The sequence below is a fragment of the Rhinoraja longicauda genome, chromosome 27 (assembly GCF_053455715.1).
Source record: "Rhinoraja longicauda isolate Sanriku21f chromosome 27, sRhiLon1.1, whole genome shotgun sequence".
Taxonomy (NCBI): Eukaryota; Metazoa; Chordata; class Chondrichthyes; order Rajiformes; family Arhynchobatidae; genus Rhinoraja; species Rhinoraja longicauda.
Genome location: NC_135979.1, coordinates 29,230,901 through 29,248,881, shown reverse-complemented (window position 1 = coordinate 29,248,881; position 17,981 = coordinate 29,230,901). Strand labels below are relative to the sequence as shown.

The window sequence follows — 17,981 nt, the reverse complement described above, 5'->3', positions numbered from 1 at the left end:
GAGTGTGGAACCCAGGCCTCGAGCACTGTGAGGCAGCAGTTCTACAAGCTGCGTCAGATCTGAATGGCGTTCAGAGCCTGGGGAATGTTAGAGCCAACTTGCAGTAAATGGAGACACAAGACACTGCAGTTGCCGGAATCTTGAGCCAAACACAATGTGCAAGAGTGAGTCAGTAGTCCAGGCAGCATCTGCGGAAGGAATGGGCCCCATTACCTCCACAGATGCTGCCTGATCAGCAAAGTTCCTCCAGCACTCTTGTGTTGTGCTTCAGTAAGTAAAGCACAGCATCTAATCCTAACTCCTGTGGCACCATGTGCTACATTTATGCAGCACCATTCTGAAGCCCGGAGCACCCACATCCATACGCCCTGCAGAACTACAAGATGAAATAATTCAGTATAAAACGCTAACAAAATTGGGGTGGCTCGGTGGCGCCTCACAGTGGTAGAGTAGCTGCCTCACAGCGCCAGAGACCCGGGTTCAATATTGACAACGGGTGCTGTCTGTGCAGAGTTTGTACGTTCCCCCCGTGACCCACATGGGTTTTCTCCAGGAGCTCCGGTTTCCTCCCACATTCCAAAAACGTACAGGCCTGTCGGCTAATTGCCTTGGCAAAATGGTGGACTTTGTGTAGGATAGTGCTCGTGGGCGGGGACCGCCGGCCAGGCCCGACTTGGTGGGACGAAGGGCCTGTTTCCGCATTGTGTCGCTAAACCAAATCTCTGAACTAAACCAAAATCATTTCTGCTCACTTTGCCACAGAGATCTAAGATTTCCACTTTCGATAAGATGTGGGCTTTCATGAGCAGTCGGCAGCAGACGGCCCTCGTTAAGTCCAATGAGGAGGGAATCCAGCGAGTTCTTGCCGCCAATTATGCTTTCCTCATGGAATCCACCACCATCGAATATGTCATGCAGAGGAACTGCAACCTCACCCAGATTGGAGGCCACATTGACTCGAAAGGCTACGGAATCGGAACGCCCCTTGGTATGGAACTGTCAGCTCTTTACAATACGTTATTATTTCAGCAGCTTTTAGTGCAAAGTTAAGCAGGATTTATCTGCCATCCAGCCGATTTTTAAATCCATTTCATGCTGGTTGTTTTTATTTATTGAAAGTTTTTCTAATTAAAGTTCACGCAAATAATGTTTCATGACAGATACAGTTTGGGTTAACACAATTTAGCAGATTGTTATGAATCGATGCCTCTCCGTTTTTTAGAATTTCTTTGAGCTGCTGGTGCAAAGTGATTGTCCAAATGTGATTCAGGAATATGCCACAAGAACATAAGTTCATAAGTTCATCAGTTATTGGAGCAGAATTAGGCCATTCAGCCCATCAAGTGTGGTGTTAGTGTGCTGGCCGACACTGTACCTCTAAACTAAAGTGTCCTCCGCCATTCAATCATGGCTGATCTATCTTTCCCTCTCAACCCCGCTCTCCTGCCTTCTCCCCATAACCTGCTAGATAGAGCTCTTAAGGATAGCGGAGTCAGGGGGTATGGGGAGAAAGCAGGAACGGGGTACTGATTGAGAATGATCAGCCATGATCACATTGAATGGCGGTGCTGGCTCGAAGGGCCGAATGGCATCCTCCTGCACCTATTGTCTATTGTCTATTGTCTGATCCCCTTCATAATCAATAATCTGTCAATTTTCACCTTAAAAAAGTCCATTGACGACCTCCACTGCCGTCTACGGCCATGATCTCCACAGGTTCTCCACCCTTTGAGTGAAGAAATTCCACCTCATCTCTTTCAGTGGTATAACAACGACTCGTGTAAATCCAACTTCAATGGCTCCCAAGTGGTTAGATGTCGACAAACTGACAAACGCTTTATGCAACCACTTCAGTCTGGGCTGGTGGCCAGACGTCCCATCAAATCATCATTTGTTCAATCTACATAACCAAAAGGGATGGAGAGCTGGTACAAGCCAACACTGTCATGTGCTCTGGGAGGCAGCCCAGGCAGCAAAGGACAGGCGAAAGAAGGAAGGAGGCACCTGAGACCCACAACAGCCTGGGCCTACCTGATCTCCCGGTTGCCAAACACTTTAACTCCCCCTCCCATTCACACACTGACCTTCCTGTCCCGGGCCTCCTCCATTGTCAGAGTGAGGCCAAACTCAAATTGGAGGAACAACATCTCATATTGGACAGCTTACGACCCAGCGGTATTAATATTGATTTCTCTAACGCAAGTAACCCTTGCATCCCTCCCTCTCCGTCGCTCCCCCACCCTAATCATCGTACTAGTTTCACTGTCATCCTGTTGAGTTTCATTGTCTGTTTAACTCGTTATCACCTTGCCCACAGCCAACAATGGACCATTGTGGGCTCCACCTTTCCTTGATCATCGTTACTTTGTTTAGCATATCTTTCATTCATTCTCTCTATATCACCATCTATATCTCTCGTTTTCCCTTTCCCCTGACTGTCAGTCTGAAGAAGGGCCTCAGACCCGAAACATCACCTATTCCTTTTCTCCAGAGATGCTGCCTGACCCGCTGAGTTACTGCAGCTTTTTGTGTCTTTCTTCACCCTGGGACTTGCCTGGTACAGACACCGCTCCTGGGAACCACAGCGTGGACTTTGAAAATTGGCGTCAAAACATGGCACCTTTGCATGTCAAGTCAAGTCAAGTCAAGTCAATTTATTTGTATAGCACATTTAAAAACAACCCACGTTGACCAAAGTGCTGCACATCTGACTAGGAAAAAAAAAGAAACATACAGTGGCAGGCAGCCAAACACAACGGCGCGGCCATCTTGAACAAAATGTTAATTCAATCACCCACAGTCCAACAATAAAAGCACTAAACAGGCACCCAAATTACCCAACCCCAAAAACCCCCCACATGTGGCTCAGTAGATTCTCCTGAGTACACTTGCTAATCCGGGGTATGGTTTTGTTCTACTGGACTGTTTGTAAGGGAAATAATTTCACTGTGTTAACATTTAACATATTAGCATTAGGGCGGCATGCTGGTGCAGCGGTAGAGTTGCTGCCTTACAGTGCCTGAGACCCGGGTTCGATACTGACTGCGTGTTCTGCCTGTACAGAGATTGTTTGTTCTCCCTGTGACTGCGTGGGTTTTCTCCAGGTGCTCCAGTTTCCTCCCACCCTCCAAATACGCTGAACTTTGTAGGTTAATTGGCTTGGTATTAATAAATGTGAATTCTCCCTGTGCGTGCAGGATAGTGTGAGTGTGCGGGGATCGCGGGTCAGTGCGGACTCAGTGGGTCGAAGGGCCTGTTTCCATGCTGTATCTCCAAAAAAAACATGTGCCAGTAAAAGTACTGTTGACCGTTGAAGGTGGTGTCAATGTGAATGGTGTAACCACGCTACATTTACATTCTCATAATTGAAGATGAACCACAAGGGTGTCACTTCATTGGTGAAGTGCGCTTCAACATTGCTTTTATTTTATTTTGTCATTATCCACGTGCTTTCTCTTCCTCCCGACTGCAGGTTCGCCGTATAAAGAAAAGATAACCATCGCAGTGCTGCAGCTGCAGGAGGATGGCAAGTTGCACATGATAAAGGAGAAGTGGTGGCGAGGCAGTGAGTGCCCAGAGGAGGAGACCAAGGAGGCCAGTGCCCTAGGGATTCAAAACATCGGAGGCATCTTCATCGTGCTGGCAGCAGGCCTGGTGCTGTCTGTGTTTGTGGCAATCGGGGAGTTCGTCTACAAACTCCGGAAAACTGCAGAACGTGAACAGGTAAAGAAAAGTAAACATTAACACGGCCTCGCCTATTTACAACAAGGGGCAATGTATGGATTTTTATTCTCGATAATCGGGGGTTTAAGGGCGGCAGGGTGGCACAGCGGGTAGAGCTGCTGCCTCACAACGCCAGAGAACCCGGGTGCCATCCTGACTGCGGGTGCTGTCTGTACGGAGTTTGTACGTTCTCCCCGTGACCTGCGTGGGTTTTCCCCGGGCGCTCCGGTTTCCTCCCACACTCCAAAGGCGTACAGGTTTGGAGGTTAATTTGTGTGGTATAATTGTGAACTGTAAATTGTTCCTAGTGCGTGTAGGATAGTGTGAGTGTGCGGGGATCGCTGGTCGGTGCGGACTCGGTGGGCCGAAGAGCCTGTTTCTGCGATGTATCTCAGTAAATGGGTTTCCCTGGAAACAGGGAAGTTTTTAAGTTATGTTTTCTTTGTGCCTTATCTTCTGCTTGCCCTCGGCAACATAACTGATTTATTAGATTCACAGGCTGGTACCTGGAGCTGGAACTTGCAGCCGTTGTTAAGTTTGAAAGGAAATGCGGTGTGCATGTAGGTCAGATCTGCCCAGTCAGACACTAAATGCATAACCGTGCATCTGTGCGGCAGGGCTCCTCATTGGAGTTTCCACTTGAGACTTCAGCCTATTTGAATCATGAATGAAGGTGGGCATTAGCTACAAATCAACACCTGAAGAGTACCCCATTCAAAGATAGACACAAAAAGCTGGAGTGACTCAATGGGTCAGACAGCATCTCTGGAGAAAAGCAATAGGTGACGTTTCAGGTCGAGACGTCACCCATTCCTTTTCTCCAGAGATGCTGCCTGCCCCGCTGGGTTACTCCAGGTTTTTGCGTCTATCTTCAGTTTAAAACCAGCATCTGCAGTTCCTTCCTACACACAAGCACCATATTCAATCTACAGTACATCGATGTAGGGTGGCACAGTGGCATGGCTGGTAGAGATGCTGCCTCAAAGCACCAGAGGGCCAGGTTTGATCGTGACCTCGGGCGCTGTCTGTGTGGAGTTTGTACCTTCTCCCTGTGACTGTGTGGGTTTCCTCCGGGTGCCCTGGTTTCCCCCCATATCCAAAGGACCTGGCGGTTTGTTGGTCAATTGGTTTCTGCAAATTGCTCCTAATGTGCAGGGAGTGGATGAGAAAGTGGGATAGCAGAACTAGTGTGAAGGGTCATTGGTGGTCTTGACTTGGTGGGGTGGGGGAGGGGGGGGGGCAGAAGGGCCTGTTTCCAAGTTGTTTCTTTCAATCGCACATTTTGAAAGGGGTGCAGAAGTTGGAAATCTGAAGTGAAGACAGAAAACGCTGAAAACTCTTAGCGGGTCAGGCAGCAAGAATGGAGCAAGAAACAGAGTTAACATTACTGCTTGGAGCTGTGATATCAGAGGAGACTTTGGCCTGGAACAACAGCTCTGCTTCTCTTCCTTCATAAGGTCAGAAGGTCATACATGGTAGGAGCAGAATTAGGCCATTCGGCCCATCACGTCTACTCTGCAATTTAATCACGGCTGATCTATCTCTCCCTCCTAACCCCATTCTCCTGCCTTCTCCCCGTAACCCTTGACACCCTTAACACACTGCAGGTGCTCCCTGAGTGTTTCCAGCATTTTTGTCAATATTTCAGTCCTATTGCCTCCCGACAACCATTTCTTTCATTCAGTCTAAGTCGAGTGCGTTCATTTTGGTTAGTGTTGGTAGAGCTGCTCCACAAAACATTGGTGCTTTCTAACGAGCAAAGGGGAAACCAAGCAAATGAAAACAAAATAAATTGGCTGAGGTCTCTAGTCCTAATCATTATATTGTGACCTGTATCAAAATTGTGGAGAGTGGGATGCTCAGATATAAGTGCAATGTCTTACAAACCTAAATAGTCTACCCTATAAGTCTGAAGAAAGGGTCTCGACCTGAAACGTCACCCATTCCTTCTCTCCAGAGATGCTGCCTGTCGCGCTGAGTTACTCCAGCTTTTTGTGTCTATCTTCTGTTTAAACCAGCTTCTGTAGTTCCTGCCTACATATTTAGCCCACCCTATACTTTGGATGAGATGCCAGAACATAAAGGAAACTCGGATCTATTCTTCAAAAGAAATCCAAAAAGCTGGCTGATTTGTTATGTTTCCAAATACACAGGACAAGATGTTAGAAATCCAAAGTGCCAAATGTCAACTTGCTCCCGGTGGTGATGGGAGGCTTATGCACTCACCTATGCTCCTCCGATGTTGAGAAAGGCTAGGCAGACACGTCATTGGCGTTATCAAGTGGGCACCTACTTTCATCGACGTTTCGCTGATTGGACCCACGACATCTCCAGTAGGCTCAGCAGTGCATTCTGGCGTCCCAGACCCACCCCCCTCTGCATCTGCCTAGCCGGCTTATTTGGGAGACCAGATGGGGTCTTCCCTCTTCAGCCAGAGCCACTGGCTACTCCGCTCTGCCACCCGTGATGTTTCCTTGATAGCGTGGCGTTGGACTTGTCCGCTGATCCCCAGGTCCTTCATCAGTCTTACGGTAGATGTTGCCACAAATCCTCGACATGCAACTTCTACCGGGCAGATCTTTGCTCTCCAGCCCCGCTGTTCTGCCTCCGCTGGAAGCTCTGTGTAGCACAGTTTCCTTTGAAGCCAGCACGAGTCAGCCTTCAGATAGATAATGCTACTTGAATGGGATTTGGAGAAATATTGGAAAAGGCATCGTAAGGGTTGGTAAGATCGTTAGCTCCTGCAATCTGCTCCTGTGTGTGGTCGGCTGGCAGAATCGAAGAGGGGTTGCTGGAAATGTGAGAAGAGTAAAGTGAGTGCTGTCTGTGTGGAGTTTGCAGGAGCACTTTGTCACCATACGGATTTACCTCAGTTACCCCAGACGATGCGGGGCTGAGAGTTATGGACTTATACAGACTTACACAGTCCTTCAGCCCAACTCATCCATGCCAACCAAGATGTCCCATCTAAGCTCATCCATGTTGGACTCATATCCCTCTAAATCTTTCCTATCTTTCCATGTATCTGTCCAAGTGTCTTCTATACGACCATTTAAATGGTGCATTTCGCACTGTGTCCCATAGATTTTAATCAGCAATTTCTTTGTGCACAGTCTAAATGGAGAAGAATGCCAGATGAGCAAAGCACGGTGGGTATTTGTCCCGGTGTACCGTGAACGATTAGCAGGGATGTGTAGCAGGCGGTTAGGAAGGCACATGGTTTTGTTAGTCTTTATTGCAAAAGAATTGAAAATTAGAAAGAGGGGAACATTTGTACAATCAGTAAACACAGGGCGACACGGTGGCACAGCGCTGGAGTTGCTGCCTGACTGCGCTAGAGACCCGGGTTCGATCCTGACCACTGGTGCTGTCTGTACGGAGTTTGTACGTTCCCCATGTGACTGCGTGGGTTTTCTCCGGGTGCTCCAGTTTCCTCCCACACTCCTGACATGTACTGACCGGTTTGTGGGCTGATTGCCGTTTGTAGGTTAAGTGTGTACAACAGGGAGAGTGATTGTGTACGGGGTGAACGCTGGCCAGCGCGGACTCGGTGGGCAAGCATGCAAAGTTCTTGAATGATCTGTGCGCGGCGATCCATTTGCTCAAAATGGCTCGGCTTTGGTCTGGTGAGGAAGATATTACAGGATGCGGTAAAACTGGTATCACCAACGATGTGACTGTTATCTTTGCAGAGATCCTTGTGCAGCACCATGGTACAGGAGCTCCAGCTGTCTATGACGTGCCAGCGGAGGGTGAAACACAAACCTCAGGCACCGGTCATGGTAAAGACCGAGGCAGTAATCAACATGCACACATTCAACGACCGCCGGCTGTCGGGCAAGGACAGCATGGGCTGCAACACTGGGCTGTCTCCAGTGTTCCCCTAACCGGATGTGCGAGAGGCCTGCGTGCTGGGAGCAGGGTCAGCGCGCCCTGGCACCGGACCAGGAGAACGGCTGAGGAGCGCGGTTTCAGAGACAGGGCCTGTCGGACATTGGCGGTGCGTGTTTGGAAAAGGGCGGAGAAAACCACAGAGCATGGACAATGCGATATGCAATGCATGGATAAACAAAAAAATAACAAAAAAAATAACATCACGAGGCTGCAGGTAGTGTTTCTGAAACTTGAAGCAGGGACAAAGAGTAAACGCGTGGGGAAATCCATCGCTGACCCATCCGACAAAAATGGAACCAGGGATTGCACCAACGCAGTGAAACCTTGGCGGAACCTCCAGCGTGGCAATAAGAGTTGGGTGTAGGTATTGACTCCGACAAGAGGCATCTGTGGATATTGATTTCAGATACGCTGCGCATAACCCGCTCATTCAAGGGTGCAGTTGACCATTTAACACAGCATGGAACGTTGCTGTCATGCCTTGGCACCTGTTTCTCCTTTATCTGTTACCTCAGTGCTGTGTGTGCTTCCGTCTTTGCCGTCGAGCGAGAACTAATAGACAGAGCTGGAGGTGGAATACTCCAGAGTAACTGTGAGAACAGGGGGAGGGAAGGGGGGAAACAAACATCTAAACAGAATGGACTAAACAGATATCACAACGACAAGCAGCGTATAAAAAAAAATGTAGTTGTTTTCATATTTTGTGTCCAGTTTTTTATCTAATTGTTTAATTTGTGCTTGATTAACAGAAAGAACGCGTAGATGTCTTTTTATCAAATGAAAGGTTCGGGAGGGATTTACAGTGTGAACAAAACTTTAATTCAGTAAAAGTTACCAAAGAACTATCTGCTTAGTGGAGGTAGTCCGTGGAGCATCTGTCGGTTTTATTTTAAATATTTTAAATAGCCTTCAGGTTTGTTTCTGTACTCTGAAGTTTCTGAGCCACAGACTGCTTCTGGTCTAATGCGTCGATATCTGGAAGCAGCCCAATAGTTGGTTGGTTGGAGATTGATCCACAGAAAGCATTTGTCCTTAGGATCGGGGTGCTGGGCTTGCAACAAAAAGACCTGCGCGATGCCACATTGAGCGATTGTAAGGATGCCTTCTGGAGTTTGGTACTGGCACTCTGAGGCCCAGGTTTAGTTTAGTTTAGTTTAGAGATACAGCGCGGAAACAGGCCCCTCGGCCCACCGAGTCCTCGCCGACCAGCGATCCCCGCACACTCACACCATCCTACACACACTCGGGACAATTTACATTTATGCCAAGTCAATTAGCCTGCAAACCTGTACGTCTTTGGAGCGTGGGAGGAAACCGGAGCACCCGGGGAAAACCCACGCGGTCACGGGGAGAACGTGGAAAAACTCCGTACAGACAGCACCGGGAGTCGTGATCGAACCCGGGTCTCTGGCGCTGTGAGGCAGGAACTCTAACGCTGCATCACCGTCCCATAACATCCTCACGTATACATTCAGACCGCAACAGCTTCATAAGCTCATCAGTTCATAAATTATAGGAGCATAACTAGGCCTTTTGGCCCATCGTCTAGTTCAACAGTGCTGGCTCGAGGGGCCGAATGGCCTCCTCCTGCACCTATTTTGCTATGTTTCCTATCATTCAATCATGACTGATCTATCTTTCCCTCTCAACTCCATTATCCTACGTTCGCTCCATAACCCCTGACACCCTTACTAATCAAGAATTTGTCAACCTCCACCTTAACAATATCCATTGACTTGGCCTCCACAACCGTCTGTGGCAATGAACTCCGCCACCCTCTGACGAAAGAAATTCCTCCTCATCTCCTTCATTATGAGGCTGCACCCTCTAGTCCTAGACTCTCCCACCAGTGAAAATATTCTCTCTACGTCCACTCTATCCAGGCCTTTCACTTTCAATGAGGTCCACCCCCTGACTAAAGCTGAGCAAATATTTATTTAAAAGATGCACTTGTCCGTTTCTTTTTATTCCCAATTATTTATTCTCAATGTGGAAATAAAGAACTGCAGATGCCCTTTTATACCAAACACAGACACACAATGCTGGAGCAACTCAGTGGGTCAGGCAGCATCTCTGGAGAGAAGGACGGGGGACGTTTTGGATCGGGACTTCTTATTCAAATTGAAGAATTGTCAGGAATTATTAAAATAAAATCGTACTACTTAAAATTCAGTTTTAATACAATAAAATTCAACATAAAATTAAAAAGGGAAGAATTCAGCCTGAAAGGTCCCAGCCTGAAAAGTCACCTATTCCTTTTTCTCCAGAGATGCTGCCTGACCCGCTGAGTTACTCCAACATTTTGTGTCTTATCTTTGGTATGAAATCGTTCATATTTATTCTTGCTAATGCTGTAACACCCCTCATCGTGGGTTTTGTAAATGTTGTCATTTGTAAATCTTGCCACTCTTTGAACTAAAGATTTTAGTATAGTTTAGAAACAGACCCTTCGGCCCATCGAGTCCACGCCGACCAGCAATCCCCGTATACTGACACTATCCTGCACACTTGGGACAATTTTCACCAAGACAATTTAACCTACAAACATGTACGTCTTTGGAGTGTGGGAGGAAACCGGAGATCTCGTAGAAAACCCACGCAGGTCACGGGGAGAACGTACAAACTCCGTACAGACAGCACCCGTAGTCAGGATCGAACCCGGGTTTCTGACGCTGTAAGGCAGCAAGTCTACCGCTGCGCTACCGTGCCACCCATAATCCTAGATCTTACTCACCTCGCGTTTACATCTAGACCACAACAGCTTCATAAATTCATCCGTTCATAAGTTACAGGAGCAGGATTAGGCCATTCTGCCCATCATGAATCTGAAGAATCTACCCTGCCTTTCAATCCACCCCCATCAGAAACACACAGTGAACCATCACTGCTGGTCTCTCCCACCTTCTTTGAGGCCATGGGAGTAAGAGAGAGGAAGGCAAACTCTACGGTGGAATTTTGAAATAAGACGCCTCCCTATTGCTTTAGATTTGAGACAAGTTGAGTTAGTTGCCATGAGAGTGGATGTTATTATTAAAATTTTAATCACCTTGACCCCTGCTCTGATTCATTATTAATGACATTTATCCTTCAAAATCTAACACACATATACAAATTGAGTATTTTTTATGTTTTATTTTAATGCTTGCTGACAGTTCTTTGACATTTGCCACATGTTGTAAAACTAATAGAGGCTGAAGACTGAGGAATTGAGTCTGAGGAAGGGTCCCGACCCGAAACGTCACCTATCTGTGTTCGAAGGTAGACACAAAATGCTGGAGTAACTCAGCGGGACAGGCAGCATCTCCGGAGAGAAGGAATGGGTGACGTTTCGGGCCGAGACCCTTCTTCAGTCTGAAAACCAGGAAAAACCCGAAACGTCATCCATTCCTTCTCTCCAGAAATGCTGTGTCTATCTTCGATTTAAACCAGCATCTGCAGTTCTCTCCTACACACCTATCCATGTTCTCCAGAGATGCCTCAGCTGTCCGACCTGCTGAGTCGCTCCAGCACTGTATCTCTTTTTTGGTTGTAAACTAGCACCTGCAGTTCCTTGTGTCGAGTAGAGATTCCCCACTGTGTATTAGAGCTGATCCAATGTGCTTTGATAACTGGGGGAAATTCAGCAACTCATGGTATACATTAACCATTTTTTATGTGGCCAATAATTAAACTTTAATTTGATATTCCTTCTGTCACAAAATGTTAAAATGGTGAACAAAACACAACGTGCTGGAAAATCTCAGTGAGTCAGTCAGCATCTGTGGAGGGAATGGCTGGGTGACCCTTCTTCACACTCTGTTCCATGTCTGGACAAGTCCATGGGACTTGAACATGGTTTGTATCATTACTTATGGTAACAAGTCTGCTGCAATGGCAGGAACCCAGGCTTCACGCCCTTTGTTCCAACATATGAACCTAAGCACTCCCCTTCTCCCCTCCTCGCTCTTTCCCTCCCCCCCAATGCCCCCTTACCTCCACTCAAGGTCAGTTATCCAATTCCACCCTGTCTTAGGATCACACCATCCCTAACCAAGACTCAGCCTGTCAGAGAACCTCCTTGCCTGAGGCCATCTGTTGCCAGCCCTGGTTTGTCCTGGTCCCTGCCTTCCTCGCCACTCCCTACAATCAGTCTGAAGAAGGGTCCCGACTCAAAACGTCACCTGCCCATTTTCCCCAGAGATGCTGGCTGACCCCTTGAGTTACTCCAGTATTTTGTGTCTATCTTTGGGATAAACCAGTTCCTTTTTATTATATTGTGAGGAAAAGTAAGCAGGAGGAAGCCTCTCTTCTTTCTCCATCATTGAATAAAATCATGGCGGACTTTTAACTCAGTGCCAGTTTCCTACACCAAACTGGCGTGAATCCCGTAAGGTTTAGATATCTGTTGGTCTCTACCTTGATTGTACTCATTCCTCGGTGCCTCAGGAACGTAGGGTTACCATGCTGGCTCACTTGTTAGTTGTGACAAAGTGCAAGTATCACCAGTGCATGTTTGGGCCTGTACATGAGGCCAAGGCTTTTCAGTGTCCCTCAGCAGTTTAGTGACCATTTGTTGACGTCAGAGCATTGTAGAGAGGACAATGGAAAGCTGAGGTGGGGGGAGGGGGGGAGGGGGGGGAGGACAAGAACTCCATCCTTTACTGCATCATTCAAATAAATAATGAATGGAGCGCAAAGTAACCCAACAGTGTGGGGCATGTTCATTTCTAGAATAGATCTTTATGTTGCCTTTAGTTTAGTTTAGTTTAATTTAGTTCAGTTTAGTTTAGTTTAGAGATACAGCACGGAAGCAGGCCCTTCGGCCCACCAAGTCCGTGTCGACCAGCAATCCCCGCACATTCATGGCATCCCACACGCACTCGGGCTAATTTGTAATCACACCCAGCCAATTAACCTACAAACCTGCACGTCTTTGGAGTGTGGGAGGAAACCGGATATCCCGGAGAAAACCCACGCAGGTCACGGGGTGAACGTACAAACTCCGTACAGGCAAGCACCCGTAGTCAGGATCGAACCCGGGTCTCTGGCGCTGTAAGGCAGCAGCTCTAACTTAAAATAGGAAAGCTTGTTTAGTCCCCTTTAAGGGGTGTAGGGAAGTAGTAACTCTTCAGTTTTTATCAGATGTTGATAAACCACACTGGAATACCATGAGTTATTCTCTGGAAGTTGAGACGATGTCCACGTTGAGTGATAATGGGCATGCATGAACTATTAGATTGCACGAGGAAAGGATGGGACCATTAATTTCTGGAGGAGCTACAGTGCACATGAAGTTGATCATTAGCATTCAATTACAGCTTAAAGGTTGTTGAAGTCACAATAGAATACATCTTTTGTAAGTATGTTGAGACGGTGTGGCTGATGGATGTGCAGTTCATACATGTTCCCGCTCCATTCCTCACACATTTTCCCTCTCGTGCATCTGCATACCACATCCACACACTCTCTAAATCATCCATTGAACTCCAATATGAAGCAATTTACAACATCAGTAGATCTTTCAGCCATTCGTATCAATCAAATGGTAAAACCAAAATAAATCAGTTCATTTCTATTGTTCCCATTTTCTGCAAATTGTTCTCCAGAGATGCTGCCTGACCTGCTGAGTGAATCCAGCACTTTGTGTCCTTTTTTGTAAAGCAGCCTGAAGGTCTGCATGTGTCAGACCCTTCACTCCTTTAGGGACAGTGCGGGCTGATGGTGGACTAGCTGCCACTAAGCATAAGGATCAATGCTGGTGTGGAGATCCCTGAAGCTGACAGTTCGTGCTCACTTTCCACCTCATCATCGCACAATCTCTTCACCACAGTGTAAGAAAATGCCTCAACCATGTCCTCTTTCCCTTACCAAGTCGCTCTGCTTGTGCCTTTCCTCTTTCAGATAGCCAAGACTCTGGTCAGATGGCAAGCAAGCATCAAGATAGTGATGAGGAGGCCATTGTCACACAAACTAGCAATCCCAGTCAAAGCTCAGATACCGGCTCTGTAGGTACTGTAGAGGTGAAGTCCGCACATGGTGAGTTCCCGGAGGGCAGTAGCCTGCGGTTAGGGGCGGCACGGTGGCGCAGCGGTAGAGTTGCTGCCTTACCGTGCCAGGGACCCATTCAATCCTGCTGTCTGTACGGAGTTTGCACGTTCTCCCCGTGACCTGCACGGGTTTTCACCAGGATCTCCGGTTTCCTCCCACACTCCAAAGATGTGCAGGTTTGTAGGTTCATTGGCTTCTGTAAATGATAAATAGCCGATGGCGTGTAGGACAGTGCTAGTGCACGGGGTGATCGCTGGTCAGCATGGGACTCGCTGGGCTGAAGGGCCTGCTTCCACGTTGTGTGCCTCATGTCTAAAGTCCAAAGTAAAAGGTCATTTGTAGGTCAGGTGCCGGCAGACCAAAAGGCAACGTTGCATTTGAATTCTGTTCTCAAATACTCCCACGATGATTGGATTTGTAGCCTGCTGGCAAAAGCTGAATGGTGTAGGAGAAAAACTGCAGATGCTGGTTTAAATCGAAGATAAACACAAAATGCTGGGGTAACTCAACGGGTCAGGCAGCATCTCCGGAGAGAAGGAATGGGCAACGTTTCGGGTCGAGACCCTTCCCACCCAAACCACCCCTTCCCCGGGCACTTTCCCCTGCAACCACAGGAGATGCAACACCTGTCCCTTTACCTCCCCCCTCAACTCCATCCAAGGACCCAAACAGTCTTTCCAGCTGAGGCAGAGGTTCACCTGCACCTCCTCCAACCTCATCTACTGCATCTGCTGTTCCAGGTGTAAACTTCCCTACATCGGCGAGACCAAGCGCAGGCTCGGCGATCGTTTCGTTGAACACCTCTGCTCAGTCCGCCTTAACCAACCTGATCTCCAGGTGGCTCAGCACTTCAACTCCTCCTCCCATTCCCAATCTGACCTTTCTGTCCTGGGCCTCCTCCATTGTCAGAGTGAGGCCCAGCGCAAATTGGAGGAACAGCAGCTCATATTTCACTTGGGTAGTTTACACCCCAGTGGTATAAACATTGACCTCCCTAACTTCAGATAGTCCCTGCTTTCCCTCTCTATCCCCTCCCACTTCCCAGTTCTCCCACCAGTCTTCCTGTCTCCAACTACATTCTATCTTTGTCCCACCCCCTCCCCTGACATCAGTCTGAAGAAGGGTCTCGACCCGAAACGTCGCCCATTCCTTCTCTCCCGAGATGCTGCCTGGCCCGCTGAGTTACTCCAGCATTCTGTGTCTACCAGAGAAGGAATAGTGCAGTACGTCTTAAACTGTTTCAGTGTCATTCACCCTTGAGTCTTTATCACAACATTTCATTCACCCTCGACTAAATTTTCTTATGTTTTTCTGGTAATTTTCGTCTTATTCTCTCTTGTGAGAAAGAAATATATAAATATCTGAATAAATTAAGTCATTCACCCCTCTAGTTTCATTCATCCCAAAATAATTACATTCACCCTTGGGTGAACCATTCACCAGTTTAAGGAGCGTGGGAATAGTGTGTTGTTTGGTGCATCTGTAACCCTGCATGCCCCTCCATGCCATGTTGTATGCCTATTGAAGATGCCAACTCCAGCTGTGCACGCTGATTGGTACGGGTGTCAGGGATTACGGGGAGAAGGCAGGAGAAAGGGGTTGAGAGGGAAAGATAAATCAGCCATGATTGGATGGCGGAATAGACTTGATGGGCCAAATGGCCTAATTCTGCTCATAGAAACATAGAAACATAGAAAATAGGTGCAGGAGGAGGCCATTTGGCCCTTCGAGCCAGCACCGCCATTCATTGTGATCATGGCTGCCTTCTCCCCATATCCCTTGATTCCACTAGCCCCTAGAGCTTTATCTAACTCTCTTTTAAATTCATCCAGTGAATTGGCCTCCACTGCCCTCTGTGGCAGACAATTCCACAAATTCACAACTCTGGGTGAAAAAGTTTCTTCTCACCTCAGTTTTAAATGGCCTCCCCTTTATTCTTAGACTGTGTGTCCCCTGGTTCTGGAACTTGTATGAACCTATGAGCTCACAGCTCGTTCTGTTCACATTAAGGAATGTGTTGCAGCCTATTTGTTAACTCCAAACTTGATCATTTACTCCTGGTTGCCTATGTATCCTCTTTGGCCCAACACGCAGTGTTGCAAGGGACAAGTGATCAAAGTCCTACATGGGAGTGCGGGCCATCTCCGTGTCTACGCTGTGTCGGGCAAGGAACTGCAGATGTTGGCTTAAATCGCAGATGGACACAACATGCTACGAGTAACTCCAGCGTTTTGTGGTCTGCCTTCCATGTCTACACTTGTCTGAAGATCAATATCTCAGCTCTGTGGCAGTGTGGGCAAAAACCAGGGTCTGAACGAGAAGCTCAGACACCCTTCATGCAAGGTCACTCTGCAACGTCTTCCACTGCAATGCTGCAGCCACCGAGGAAAGACTGCGGCTCTCCTGGAACAGGGCAGGGCACAGAGAGAGGGCACTAGGTGGGAGAGCAGGGAGGTGTACGATAATTGTTATGGTTGAGAAAGTTGCTGGCTCAAAGCTGAGGTGATTAAACACAGGAATAATGATGAATGGCCACGGTGGATGAAGGGCAAACTAATGTGGAGGTGCCTCCTGTAAGGCTGGTGTGCACACGGTCGTCCTTCCACTTCTCCCTCATCCTGCTGTGAGATCCCGCTGCTTCTCACTCTTCTCATGTTGAATGCTGCAATGTTCATGCCCAACACTTAGCTGGCTTGACATAAAATCCCACCTTAATATCGCCGTGCTCCCCGAATGACTTTAGACTGCAGAGATGCAGCGTGGAAACAGGCCCTTCGGCTCGAGTCCACGCCGACCAGCGATCACCCCGTACACCTGCACTATCCTACACACGCAGGCCGATTTACTATTTTCCAGAAGCCAATTAACCTACAAACCTCTACGTCTTTGGAGTGTGGGAGGAAACCGGAGCACCCGGAGAAATCCCATGCGGACACAGGGAGAACGTACAAACTCCGTACAGATAACACCCATAATCTGGATCAAGCCCAGTCTCTGGCACTGTAAGGCGATAACTCTACCACTGCGCCACCATGCCACCCCAAACTTAACTTCTCAAATTTCACTCTATCCAGCAAGAAAGACCAGCAGATGTGTACGACACCCAGCTCTCCTCCCATTCAGTAACCAAGAATCCGCATCTGGTCAATGGTCAATGGTTGGTGGGACGCGGAGAGTCCTGCCGCTAGACACCATGTTCTCCATAAGAGGACACATGGCTTCAGCTGGATCGCTGTGTTCGGGGTTGAATCTACATTGCAAGAGAATTGCAGCAACACCCTGTTACTCCACATGCTTCCAGTGTGTGAGATTGAGGCACACACCACCGTGCCAATCAACACACCTGGCTACATGGACCATGCCATGGATGTGCTCGCGATTCTTTTAGTTTAGTTTAGAGATACAGCACGGAAACAGGCCCTTTTGGCCCGCCGGGTCCGCGCCGACCAGCGATCCCCGCACATTAGCACTATCCTACACACACTAGGGACACTTTTTACATTTACCAAGCCAATTAACCTACATACCTGTACGTCTTCGGAGTGTGGGAGGAAAGCGAAGATCTCGGAGAAAACCCACGCAGATCACAGGGAGAACGTACAAACTCCGTACAGACAGCACCCGTAGTTGGGATCAAACCCGGGTCTCCGGCGCTGCATTTGCTATAAGGCGCCACCGTGCCGCCCTTACGCAAGATTCTCACGCAAGCCTGTAAGCAAGGCAGCATTTGAAGGTTCAAAACAACCAATGTCATGGGTGCAATTTTACAACCACTATATGTGGAAGCAAGACCTGTGTGGTGAATCAACATCTATACCTGCAACTTTCTTCTGCCTTGTTTTAGACAGGTGGACAAGCAAATTTTCCAGTCTCAATTGAGCAGGGTTTCAATTGAGCAGGTTATTTTCCCTTCAGTAAACTGTTCCGATGAGGAAGAACTTTTTCACTCAGAGAGTTGTAAATCTGTGGAATTCTCTGCCTCAGAAGGCAGTGGAGGCCAATTCTCTGGTTGCATTCAAGAGAGAGCTAGATAGAGCTCTTAAGGATAGCGGAGTCAGGGGGTATGGGGCGAAGGCAGGAATGGGGTACTGATTGTGGTTGATCAGCCATGATCACATTGAATGGCGGTGCTGGCTCGAAGGGCCGAATGACCTCCTCCTGCACCTATTGTCTATTGTCTATTGTCTATTGGAAATGCAACAAAATATTTGGCCATGGGTGGAAATTTCTCCTTGGTTGTTCCCTGCTAGAACCTGGACTTTAGTTCACATTGGGGCCTTGCCACACATGTCTCGCATACACAAAATGCCGGAGCAGCTTACTGGCTCAGCTACCAT

General features: G+C 48.0%; 1 protein-coding gene across 3 annotated transcripts in view; it reads left to right on the top strand.

Annotated features, from left to right (window-relative positions):
• LOC144606858 (glutamate receptor ionotropic, kainate 3-like) overlaps window positions 1–17,981 on the top strand; it is a 552,253-nt gene that overhangs the window by 472,146 nt on the left and 62,126 nt on the right. For 2 of the 3 annotated variants that reach the window (XM_078423286.1, XM_078423284.1), the window contains 3 exons: window positions 763–988; window positions 3,473–3,723; window positions 7,416–7,757. In XM_078423286.1, coding sequence (XP_078279412.1) covers window positions 763–988; window positions 3,473–3,723; window positions 7,416–7,610 — 672 coding nt within the window. In that variant the 3' untranslated portion in view covers window positions 7,611–7,757. Of the gene's footprint in view, window positions 1–762; window positions 989–3,472; window positions 3,724–7,415; window positions 7,758–17,981 lie in introns of those variants that run through there. The other variant, XM_078423285.1, reaches the window with a different exon arrangement.